The 13,114-nt window shown below is 42.8% G+C and overlaps 1 protein-coding gene across 4 annotated transcripts in view; it reads left to right on the top strand.

Annotated features, from left to right (window-relative positions):
* ALDH18A1 (aldehyde dehydrogenase 18 family member A1) overlaps positions 1-11,070 on the top strand; it is a 387,760-nt gene extending 376,690 nt beyond the window's left edge. For all 4 annotated transcript variants that reach the window (XM_078643525.1, XM_078643523.1, XM_078643524.1 and 1 more), the window contains 2 exons: positions 9,304-9,399; positions 9,960-11,070. In XM_078643525.1, coding sequence (XP_078499651.1) covers positions 9,304-9,399; positions 9,960-10,141 — 278 coding nt within the window. In that variant the 3' untranslated portion in view covers positions 10,142-11,070. The remainder of the gene's footprint in view (positions 1-9,303; positions 9,400-9,959) is intronic.
* Positions 11,071-13,114: the final 2,044 nt, after the last annotated feature.

Below are 13,114 nucleotides of genomic sequence, written 5' to 3'. Positions count from 1 at the left end.
AGAACAGGTGCGTTGTTTGTCCTCGGAGCCCCAAATGATGAAGGGCGGTTCCGAGTGGTGACTGATGGGTGCCAGAGACCGGACACAAACCTGACCTGGCTATTATAATTTTCACTGTTTGGCTATTGGTAACCACCTCTGTTCATAGTAATCACCTGTAGGAATCTGACCCTCTGATATTCTTTTGTGGTAAATGTAATTAGGGCTTGTATTCAGAGCTGGTCGTTAAATTGCCCTTGGGTCCCCCTTAATTATATGTGTTGTTAAGGCCTAAAGAGCAACCATATATGCAGATCACCATTAAGCCCGTCATATGGCTTAGGAGAGATGAAAAAAGACATGGCTGTTTGGCCGTTTATCCTCACCTAACCCCGGTCTTTGGCATGGCCAAGACCGGGGCACGGGCAGTAGGGCTTACTAATACATCTAGCTTTTACACAGGGAACACACTATGCCGAATGCCAGGAAGGATTGTGCTGGCCGTACTGCTCTTCTATTAAACCTTGCTTTACCAAATGGGGAGGGGGTTCAAGAGGTTCCATCCTCTCCCATTCATTGCATTATCTAAAGATGAGCAGATTTATTTATTTATTTATTCAAAGTTTTATATAGCGCGAACAAGATCCTTACAGATATCAGAGCGCTTCACAAAGACAGGGTAGGGGCAGTAGGAATGAACAGAGGTAATGGGAGCAGTGTAGTAGTCACTAACATGATAGGAGAATAATAACATACATAAAACATATCAATATACAATCCGGTAAACCAGTAATATAAGACGGCACAAGTCATTGATCCCACTACAGAGGTGTTCAGGTACACCTCGGGTGTGTGGAAGGCTTATACCAATGTTTTAGTATAGAGAGAGCACTGAGTGGGGGCATCGGGAGAGTGAAACAGTGAACCAACGTGTATCATATATTGGTCGGTAGTAAGAAAGTAGCGTAGTAGTGTCCCCATCAAGTAGAAGTATAGAGCCCAAGGACAAGGTGAGCATTGATACAAAGCAGTGCAGGGTCTCTGATCCAGCGCCTATAAGGTTCAGGAGATCTTGGCCAGAAGGATGGTTTTCACCTCTTTCTTGAAGAGTGCAGTGGAGGAGATACGCCTGGTTTCAGGGGGGAGCGCATTCCAGATCCTGGGTGCTATTCCTGAGAAGGAGCGCTTGTATGTTTTCTCTTTCCGGAATCTACGAGGTTTCAGGAGTAGATTTTTTGAACTTCTATTGGATCTCGAACCTCCTGATATAGACAACTTTTGAGCGAGGTAGTTGGGTGCATTGTGGTGCACGGCCGCGTGTGTCATAACTGCAATTTTTAGCTGAATTCTGGCTTCAAAAGGCAGCCATTTTAGGGACTTTAAGTCTGGGGATATATATTCGAATGTTTTCTTGAGCCAGTAATGAGTCGCGCGGCAGCGTTCAGGGAGGCTCTTAAGGGTGCTGTTTTGGATAGCGGGAGTCCGCTGAGGGCCACAATTCCGTAGTTATTCGAGGGATGACTAACGCTTGTACAGCAGTTTGGAAGTCTTCAGCAGGGAGGAAGGGTTTAATTTTCCTCAGTGTGTTGATTTGGAAATTAGCTGTTTTTGTGGCTTTGCTGACGTGCTGCTGCATGTTGAGCTTGGCGTCGAGTGTGATGCCTAGGGATTTCGCTGAGTCCACGATGGTGGGTTGGACATTGAGTGCTGTTAGGTTATTGAGCCATGTTTGGGTGGTGGAAATTTTCGCCGGGGGTGAAATGAGTAGGAACTCAGTTTTCAGAGCATTTAGTTTGAGGTGATTATCGGCTAGCCAAGATTGAGTGTTAATAAGCGTGGAATTCAGATGTTTGATATCTTCCGGGGATTGAAGCTTTAGGTAAAGTTGTGTGTCGTCGGCGTACATATGGAATTGGACATTGGAAGCTTGGAGCAAGGTGGCGAGCGGTTCCATGACGAGGTTGAACAATGTGGGGGAGAGGGAGGATCCTTGTGGAACACCTAGATCTGCAGGCACAGGTGAAGATAGCACATTGTCGATCTTGAACTTCTGAGACCGGTTGTGAAGGAAGGACGAAAACCATTTGAGAACAGTTCCCGATAGACCCATTCTAGTGCTTAGCAGCTCCAGCAAGTTCTCATGTTTGACCGTGTCAAATGCTGACGAGAGGTCAAGAAGGATGAGGAGGCAGGACTCATTGCGATCAAGAATTTGGAGGGCGTCATCAATTATGTGTGTCATAGCTGTTTCCGTGCTATGTTTCGCTCGGAAGCCTGATTGATGAGAGTTGAGGAGGTCAAATTGGTCAATGTGTTTTGTTAGTTGGAGTTGGACACATTTCTCCAGCAGTTTGGCCAGGTTGGGGATATTGGTGATGGGCTGGTAATTGTTTAGGTCCGACGGATCAGCTGTAGGTTTCTTGAGTATAGGCGTGACTTGCCCCACCTTGAGGGAGTCTGGAATGAGGCCTTGTTGCAGGGAGCAGTTGATGATTTTGGTCCATAGAGGGAGGAGCAAGGGGATGAAGTCTTTTACAGCATTAGCAGGTAGAGGGTCTGTGAGGTGATTAGAGGGCTTCAAGGTGCAGAGCAGTTTGTGTATTGTTTCTTCCGAGTAGGTATCGAAGTACAGCCAAGATGCCTTGTTTTTAGGTTGAGTGTTAGCCATTCTGGTGTGGTTGAGGAATCGGCTTACATCCATGATGAGGTCATTTCTTATGTTGTCAGTCTTTAGCTTAAAGAAGGCAGAGAAGGCTTCACAGTGTGGGGTGTCGCTTGTTGTGTTGTTCGATTGTAAGGGTTGTGTCTTTGTTTGGGTCTTGATTAGTTCGAACAGTTTTCTTGGCCTGTTTTTTGCTTGGTCTAACTGGCGGCTGAAGAAGTCCAACTTTGTGCGCTTTATTTTCCTGAAGTAGGCATTTCTCTTGTTCTTAAGCCTTTTGAGGTGCAGTGCTGAAGGGTCCGATCTCCAGGTGTGCTCAGCCATTCGCATAGTACGCCTGTCGTCATTGAGTCTATCGTCATACCAGGGGTTAGAAATTTTGGTGGAGACTCTCTTCAATTGCAGTGGGGCGACTTCATTGACTATTGTATTCATAGATTCAAGGTAGTGGTCAGTCAGTGATTGAACATCCGAGGCACCTGAAGGGGGAAGGAGGAGATTGTCGATGTGGGGAGGCAGGGTAGAGGGGTTAAGATTCTTCATGTCCCTTTTCCATGTTTTGGATTTGATTGGTTGAGCCGGGTTTGGTTTAACTTTTTCATTGATAAAGAAGGTGATAATGTGGTGATCTGACCAGTCGCAGGGTAGAATCGCCTCCAGTTGTGTAGAATTCTCTTTGGCAATGATGAGATCAAGTATCGAGCCTTTGTTGTGTGTTGGTCTATCGCATATTTGGGTGAGGTCAAGCGCATTAAGGAAAGTTTTGAGACTATTCACCACTTTGTCTTTCTGATCGTTCCAGTGGAGATTGAAGTCACCCAGGTAGATTTGGGTGGTCTGCCGACCGGCATTGGAAGTGATCATGTCCATGAGTTGTTGGGTGAATATGAGATTGTCACCAGGCGGGTGATAGATGAGATGTAAAGCACAAACTTGTTTGCCGTCGCTGGCGATGTCGAGGCAGAGGAGTTCACAGGAGGAAAGGGAGGGGGAGGTGACTTTAGTAGCGGAGAGGTTGCTCCTAAAAATGCATGCAATTCCCCCGCCCGTCTTGCCTAGAGACCTGTCTAGCCTAATGATGTGATAGTTGGGGGGGACTAGTATGTCCATAATCGGGGTAGAGACTTCAGTAAGCCAAGTTTCTGTTAGAATGGCTAGGTCCAGATTCCTAGCTAAGACGAGATCAGCGATGTCGGAGGAGTGTCTCTGGGCCGATCTGCAGTTGAGTAGGATGCATTTGAGTTTGGGAGAGAGAAGGGTGGTCGAGCTTTCTAGAGTGAGGGGAACTTTTCTGAGGTTGTTGGGGACGGAACCTCTGTTGTTGAGTGTTGGGAGCCTCAGAGGGTTTGTAAGAATTGTGGGTATGGGGATGTGTGTGTTGGATATGTGTTTTACCGGACCTGGGCCATAAGAGCGTAGGAGAGAGCATAGGTCGCGGTCCGACAATGGGTTGAGGACACGACGGGGGCGGTGGGAGTTATTGCGAACGGGGATAGTCGGCCAGCGCGGGTGTCGTTGGAGGCGAGGGTATGTAGGGCGGGTGCGTCGTTTGTAGGGAAGAGGGATGATGGGAGGTAGACTGGGCTGTGAGGAGAGAAGATCTTTGATTGAGAGGACATCTTTTTTGATTTGTAGAATATCCTCTTTGACTTGTTGGAGGGTGGATAAAGTCAGGTCAGGAGGAGCATTGGGGATGGCGTTGGTGATGAGAGCCATTGGTGAATGGTTGTGTAGTGAGCTGGAAAGCGGGCAGGGTATCGAAGGGGGGGATATACTAGCGTTGTTGGAAGGTTCTGCGGTGCTAATGAGTGGGATGACCTTCAAAGTGTGGGCGTGTTTGTGGACGAGGGGTGTGGGTGAAGTAGGTGAAGTAGGCGGTGGGTGGGAGGCATAGGTAGTGACGTCAGTGGGAGACGGTGCCGGTGAATAGAAGAGTGAGTGAAGGCTGAAGACAGTGGGGGAGACAGGAGGGTAGTGAGGGCTGAGAGTAGGAGGAGGGAGAGAGGGGGATGCTAAGGTAAAGGAGACGGTATGTTCTGTATCTTTTGTTGGGAGGGTGAGAGTGTCGTGGGTAGGAGTGGGGAGGGGGCTGGGGAGGGAGCGGGGTCTGCCGTGGGGGGGATGGGAGGGGGGGGTGGATAAACTCCGAGTGGCAGTGTGTTCAGATGGTGGCGTGATGTGGGTGGGAGTTGTTATGTCAGGGGGGAGAGGGATGGAGGGAGTATGAGTGGGGATAAGAGGGGTCATGTTAGATGGGCGGCTAGTATATGAGGTGGGGAGATTTGTGACTGTCCTAGGGGAGTGAGGGGCGTTAACAGCAGGTGGGCCGTTTACTGGGGTGCTGGGGGTAGAGGTGTTGTAGGTGGAGGCTGTGACGTCAGGGGTGATAGTGCTTGTGGATTTTTGGGTGGGGGTCCTCAGCTTGGAAAGGTGCTCTTTGAACTTGGGGAACAGGTTGTCTAGTAGTTCCAGGTTCTTGTCCGTAGCTTGAATTAGTACAATCCCGTTATTGTAGATAGTAATGGTGGTCCTGCCAGGGAAGAGGTGGGAAGGTGTGACAGAGAGAGTTAGGCCATGAGTTGTTTTCCTGGTGGTGGAGACGGTGAGTAGGGATAGGAACGCTTTTCTCCATTGGGCTCTGCGTGAGGTGTGGAAGATGATATCAGTATTCAGGGCTCCATTACCCGGTGAGAAGTAGGTGTCAGCAAAGGGTGTTTCAGGGTGCAACCTCAGGAAGTTATGTTTAAAACGTTTAGTGGCTTTTTTGGAGAGAGTGGAAGGGTAGTTAATTCTAAAAGTGTGCTTGCCGTTGAGCTCCATATTAGAATGAAGTGATGTTGGGTGTAGGAGATAGGACGACAATAAAAACTGTCAGCCGCTAGTTACAGGGCAAAGGAATGACATTAGTGAGTGACCAAATGTATAAGAGGTAGAGGTCAGTGCAATCCAAAAACAAAACAGTGCGTAGGTGCAGCTTACCTAATGTATCCTATATGCGAGGTAGCAGTCAGCTTACACCATGTACGAAATATGAGAGGTAGAACCGGTTAGGTGGAATCAAAATTTACACATCAGAATGTACTAGGTAACAACAGTGTAGTCTAGGTGTAGAATGTGGCTGGGTGCAGCTTACATGACTAAACGAGTGAATGAGGTAGTAATAATCAGTGCAACATCGTGAAGTAGCTTATATCGAAGAACCAACAAATAAATGAGGTAGCGAACAGTGAATGGTGAATGATAGGGATGAAGGTGAGATAGGTGTAGCTTACCGCATATACAGTATAAAAATAGGGCTAAGCTACTAATGAATTACTGAATCCGAGGAGGCATAATAGTAATACACATGTGCAAAAACAACTGTCAACCGTAGGTTACATAGCGTAAATGGGACACTAGTGAGTGGCCAAATATCCAGTATGTGAGGTAGCAATCGGTGCCGTCCGGGAGTAAACAGTGAGTAGATGCAGCTTACATCTTACTGCACAGGATATATGAGGTAGCAATCAATTAAATGGAACCACCGTGATGCTAGTGAGTGGCCAGAAGTAACCAAAATGTACGGGTAGCATCAGTGTAGTCCAGTAGTATAAAGTGAATGGGTGCAGATTACAGCTTAATGAAGTATATGAGGTAGCAATCAGTGCATAATAGGGATAAAAGTGAGATGGGATCAGCTTACAAAATATACACTATGCAAGTAGGGATAAAACACTAAATACATGCTGGAATAAAAGCTAAAGATATACTGGTACCAATATAGGTGCAAACATAGGTTACAATAGACAAATAAGACTCTAGTGCTCAACCGGTAAAATATGAGAGCAGATTACATAAAATGTGTAAAATACCATTAAATATATAATACTGCAATAAAAGGCAGACACTTAGTCACACGAAGAATTGGATGCAGCGCTATGTAAAGTCTGTGATGAGTGGGATTGGTATAAATGGTCAGATCTTAAGTTATGTTCAAATGGTGGGAATGACTAGTCCATGATGGCCGCCAAAGCGGCCACCAAGTAGGGGGATAGTTTCATTAGTCCTCTTTTTGTTGTTGCTGTTTTCAAAGCAGGGAAAGCAGTTTCAGATTCTATTCCGGCTGGCTCGGATCCTGCATTCCAGGGGAGTGTTATCTTTATTCTGGTTATCTTAGTTATCTTAAGTGGTGCTGCTGAGGGGCCTCGTGGACTCAGGTGGTGCAAGAGGGGATTAATTGCAGTTTATGTCCCCGGCCATTTTGAACAAAGATGTTTTGTGAACAACAAAAACGAAAAGCGAATGGGGCAAAGCAAATACCTTATCCAGCAAACGAATGGGGCAGAGTAAACACCTTTTCCAACTTTCGCCTGTTGAGTTAGGCAGCAGAGTTTAGTAGTTGTAATGCTAAGCACAGTTTAACGCAAGAGTTTTACTATTTATCCTACTCAGTGGTGTGGTGGGAGTTATTGCAACTCCCCCCTCCCCCCAACATCTCGCTTAATTGTTCCAACACTTTTTTCATTTTTACCTTTTACCAATCTCCTCCACCTGCCTTGCCTAGCAGTGGTAGTGGTAATTCGCCACTTTTTAAACCCCTAACTCAATTTGTATTCTTTTAAGTTCACAAGAGTCAAGCAGATTCTATGTGCGATCCTCTGCCTTCTGCCCTGCTCGTGGGGGTGCATGTTGTGCCCTTTAATCTAAAAGGGGCGCAGTGTCTTATTCATATTTGTCACCAAGGCAACTCTTTGCTATTCAGGATCTCCTTCACCCTTCAAACAATGAGGGTGATAGAGGAGTCTTGCGGCCTGCAGCATTGCAAGTGTCTGGAAGAACTAGAACATCTGACAGCTGTGCCACTGCTATGCACACAATTGTAAACGTAGCATTGGGGCAGTGGCAGGCATAAATGGACATAAATGCCTGGGGCCATCCAATCTTATTAATACATGTAAGCATTAAGGCTAATTGCTGATTGGAATATTGATCCTCAATACGGAGAGAGTCATTGAGGCACTGAAAATGGGTTGGATCACAAAAAAGGCAAAATAAGGGCTAGATGTAGGTAAATCTATTTTACCACTTCTTAAATACCGAATTTTACCGATTCGGTATTTAAGAAGTGGTAAAATAGAGGGGGGGAGATGTAGGTAATTCCAGATGTGGAAATACCGAATCGGTATTTCCTATTGATTCCTATGGGCTGTGAAGCCCATAGGAATCAATGTGAAATACCGATTCTGTAATTACAGAATCGGTAAATACCGATTTTAGCAAGGGTGCAGGGGGTGTCACTTTGACACCCTCTGGCACCCCAAAAATTGACATGTGCGCCATGTGGCACACAGACATGCCCTAAGGGCATGTCTGTCTGTCACATGGCATAGGTGTGCATGCACACATGTGCATGCACACCTGAATTCGGTATTTTAACACCCAATTGGATTGGGTGTTAAAATACCGAATTTGTAGGGCCTTTGGGACTCTGAAGAGTCCCACCTACATCTGAGATTTACCGAATCGGTAAAAATACCGATTCGGTATTTTACAGAATCGGTAAATTTACCGATTCTGTATAAATGTGCCCCTACATACCGAAAACCCATTTACCGGTCGGTAAATGGCTCCTACATCTGGCCCTAAATGTGAAAAACTGTTAGAGTTTGACACGGGACTAAATACAATCTACTTAATAAAAGCTTACCCTACCATCCTGCGTATAAGGTGACCGGAATTACCGTATTAGACTGAGGGCATCCCATAATATTCAGTGCATGGCTAGGTCAGCAGATTTCCCAGTCTCGCAGAGAAGCACCTGTCTGTCTGGCATGAACCTCAATGCCTTTAGTGGATTGACCGTTGAGGTGAATGCACTAGAGACTCAGATGTTTGCTGAGTGGGTGCCATTGTTTTAGCCCACTCAGCATTGTGTGGTTTTTTTGGTAGGACTTGCATTAGCTAAGACCTTTTGATTTTACTCAAATTATATATAGAATATACTTATAGGGACTTTCAGACAGATGTCTTCATCTATTGTTCTGTTATTTACATTTTTTTGTCTTCTACAGCACACAGCATGGTGCTGTGGGTCAGCCCTTTTCAGCCCATGGCTAACTTCCTGTGAGTGACTCTATTTTTCCCTAAAACAAGGAGCGCATCCACGCACAAAGAAGTTCCCTTAAGTGCTAGGAACTATTATGGCAATGTTTGCTTCTTGAGATCAATGAATCTTTTTGCTTTTAACCAATGTTTTTTTTCTTATATTATTCTGATGAGAGGTCAGCAGCTTCCAAAATAGCTTTTATGCAAAAACTATGACAAAACAGCACAAGCAAAGGTAAAAGACTGATGGGTAACAGCCCTATTGTCTTTGCCAATGTTTATATATATATATATATATATATATATATATATATATATATATATATATATATATATATATATATATATATATATATATATATATATATATACACTTTAACAGGCACTTGCAGTATCTGCATACTAGCTAGCGCCTTTACTTCACTGAGTCTCCCTTGAAACATCATTCCAAATATATAGTTCCCATAATATGAGGACTTGGCCTAAGAAAATTCTCCTTTATAAAATTTGGTTCAAGTAGTTTACAACTTAAATATGTGTTATGACTGCTACAACTTTTTTTATTTTTGCTTCCTTAGAGAAAACAGCAGAATACTTCCTTCAACATGTTGATAGTGCTTGTGTGTTTTGGAATGCTAGCACGCGATTTTCTGATGGATACCGGTTTGGTCTTGGTAAGTGATCCAATGGCAATATTCCTTGGTGGCATTAGATGAAGATTAAAAGAAAATGTATTTGTAGTTTACTTCTTTTTGCAGACACCCCTTTTTAATCTTTAACTCTTAATTAGCCTCACCATACTTTTAACTTATGCTTTCATGTTTAACACATAATGGATGGATGGTTCCTTTTCAAGGAGTGTCCAAACTCAAGCCCATACCTAAAAACTTGCTAAGACTCATCAAAGGCTACAGGGGTAATTTGTAAAATAATAGTAATATAGCTGATAATGATTATAATATTAGTAATTATTATGATAACAATAATAATAATTGAGCCAAAAAGTTGCCTTATAATGGCTTTGCCAACACTTGTTAAAAGTGTTATACAATCAGACTATTATTAGCAATTTCTTATGATTAGCTGGTTTTGTTTTATTGAGTGCCTCAAATAAACTGAAACATCTGATGGGTTCAACATGTTACTTTAATCTGTCATTCTTACAGTCTTCTTGTTCTATTCATATTTTTTTATGACAACTATAAAGTAACTGCACATTTATTTTCACTTGTAGGAGCTGAGGTTGGAATAAGTACTTCTCGTATTCATGCTCGAGGACCTGTCGGAATCGAGGGACTTCTGACCACAAAGTGGCTGCTAAGGGGAAACAATCATGTGGTTTCTGACTTTGCAGAACAAGGAAACATGAAGTATCTTCATGAAAGCTTGCCTGTTCCTCAGAGAAACACAAGCTAAGAAAATTCTTATAGGGAAAGACTACATTTCAGTAAATTTAGTACTGTAAAATAATCTTAAACCTGGAGAGGCAGACTCCTTCGATCCATTGATACTTTAATGGAACAAGAGGTTATTTCTTAAATAAACCTTGTGTTTGGCTCAAAGAACCCCTTCCAATTTCCACCTTGTATGCTCTTTAGGTAGTCGTATCAGCACTAAGGCGTGTACTTGTATCAATTCGAAGAGTACCTCGGACAGTCTGATTGTTGCCCAGCAGTTACTCTTAAACTAAACCCATTCTTCTAAAGTTATTGAATTCTGAGACCATGAAGTTAGTTGTATCTGCCTTTTAAACCATTATAATTTGTTTGGTTCATACTGGAGCTAGGAAATGTTTGAAGCACATCTTCCAGTCCATTTGGTGCCAGTGATATTTTTTAATGTGGGTGTTAAAAATTAAAAATGCACTTTCTGTAATGGTAGCAGAATACCAATATATTAGCATCTTCCAGAACTCAACTTATTCCGGTCTGTCCCTATTTCAAGCATCTTCAAATATCATCTGATGCAATATTGTGCAGATTAGAAGCATATTTTCTGTTGGTCTGTGAATGAGCCTCTATAAATTATACGATTCGTACATAATATGTATGAAACTGTATGATTTCTATTTGTATACAATAAGCCTTTCCCTTCAATCCTTATAAGAAATGTTCAGCACACTGTATTTATTGACCAAAACCGATCCAGTAAGGAACAATTTTGTTTTTAAGACTATTGTAGATATTCCACTTTCAAAGTGAAATGTACATAACCTGTATGTGCCTAGATTGGCTAAAAATATTTTGCTGATTTCTTTTTATATGACAATTTGTTCTCCGAACTGCCCCTGACAAGAGGCCATATTTTGCTGAAATTTTTCAAAATAAAATTCTTGCAAAAATGTTTTTTATGTTTTCTTTGTCAATATTTTTTGGGTAGGTTGCTAACTTTGGGTTTACTACTCCAGTCTTTTCTTCCTCTCAGTCCTTATGTTGAAACCCTTCATCTTCTCCTCTTTCCATTCAGATAAATTCCAGTCTTGATTTTCCATCCAACAACCCACCTTTTTAAGAATCATCACTTAATGGACTGTGCTTAATTACTTTTGGGAGCGTTAACAACCCCACATTTTTGCTAGACCATTCCAGTCTACGTTCAGCTCTCTGCAATACCAAGACAACCGCTTGTAAATCTTGATGATGCACTAGATATGATATATGTAAAAGTATAAAAAACAATAAGTACATGAGGCATTTCTTCATGAAAATGGCAGTAAGGTTACGGAGTGGTTTTGATTTCTTTCTGCAAAAACTCAATTTGTGATGGTGGCTGCCACACAATCTGCCATATTTTCTTCATGGCACAGTGTTCAGTCTAGTTACTCAGGACTTAAGATTGTTTGGAGCTGTTTCCAAAACTGGTCTACAAGGCCTGATCTATTTTCTTAGTGGTTGCCTATCACATTGATAAATGGATGTCCATGTGCTGCTTAAAGAAATATAGTGAATCACAAGTTTTGTTTTCCTTCCCTCCTTCAAAAATTCAAATGCACATATAGAAAAGTTACTTACCTGTAGATTGGGGTATCCCTCATATATCTTCACTAATTTTATTAACACTGTACACCTCTTCTAATGACCAAATACCAGATGTAAAGAAAAAGTACTTTATATTGTTTGTAAAATAAATAAATGAATATAAAAAAGCAATTATAATTCTCCTATATTGCATCTTTCATAGATTCACATGCTTGAATCTTTCTTGTTGACATGGTGGGAGCACCACTCTATTTGAAACAAGCAGTACCATTTAAGTACAGTTAAAGACATACAGAAAACAAGTGACATTGTTAACCAATTCACATTGGTTGATGTTTGGGTCTATTAAAACAATCAGAAGCAAGACTTTGAACCACTCCTCCCCTGCATATCCACCATACCTCAGATTTCTAACCGCACCTCGTAAGGGAGTCTTCCTGAGCTCTGCTCAGTAATTAGTTTGTGAACGTTTTACCCTTTTTGCCTTTCCCAAGGAAGGAAACGTTGGATTGCATCAGCTCTGAGGTACTGTTTGTTTGTGCAATACTGTGTACAATATGTCAGAGGTATCTAAGAAAAGGCTTTTGAGGCCATGCAGGTCTTGTGGAAAGCAAATAATGTTTTCAGAAGATCTCCATAAGGACTGCCTATACTGTTTGCATGCTAAACAAAAGCCTAAGGAATGTAAACACTGCAGAATCGTTTCTGCTAAGACACTAAAGTACAGTGAAGCCAGACTACCTCTATGGCTGCAAAAGAAAACATCCAGATCAGATCCTGGTTATGATACGGAGGAGGATCCAAGTCACTCTCCACCTGAGGGAAAACTTAAAAATGAGGGCTCTAGCTCATCTGTAAAAGGCCCTAAGAAATTGAAGGCTGCTGAAAAAACATTGAGATCCGAAAAAACAGCTTCTAAGGACTTCTCTACAGGCTCAACTCAGAAAAGAAGTCCACTCCTTCTGTGCCTGTCACGCCTCTGAAAGATGCATCATTGACTAAAATTAGCCCGGCGACAGGCACGATGACGACAGCAGTGTTGATAAGAACTTAGTCTACAGTGCGTTCCTTGTTCCTTCCAATAGCAACTGTGAAGATGGTTCACATTGGCGACGAGGACTGCTTCATCGATGAAAAGCGTGTCAACCACCACCACCTCCTTGACATCGTCGATGACCATTCTATCGACTGGCTTTTAAAACCCTATTGACTAGACCAGTGTCTGGAACAACAACAATAACAAAAAACATCTCTTTGACATGGAAAAATGTGGCAATCTTTGCTGAGAGTGCTTCTACTCAGCTAAAACCAGACCCGACATCACCTTGTAAGATTTCTCTCTTGCCTCCATCCCCTCTCCTTGAAATCAGGAGATGAGGGAATTATCATAATATAGCCCTTCTCAAGTAAG

Source organism: Lissotriton helveticus, chromosome 5_1 (genome assembly GCF_964261635.1).
Source record: "Lissotriton helveticus chromosome 5_1, aLisHel1.1, whole genome shotgun sequence".
Lineage (NCBI taxonomy): Eukaryota > Metazoa > Chordata > Amphibia > Caudata > Salamandridae > Lissotriton > Lissotriton helveticus.
This window is presented reverse-complemented; position numbering and strand designations above follow the sequence as displayed.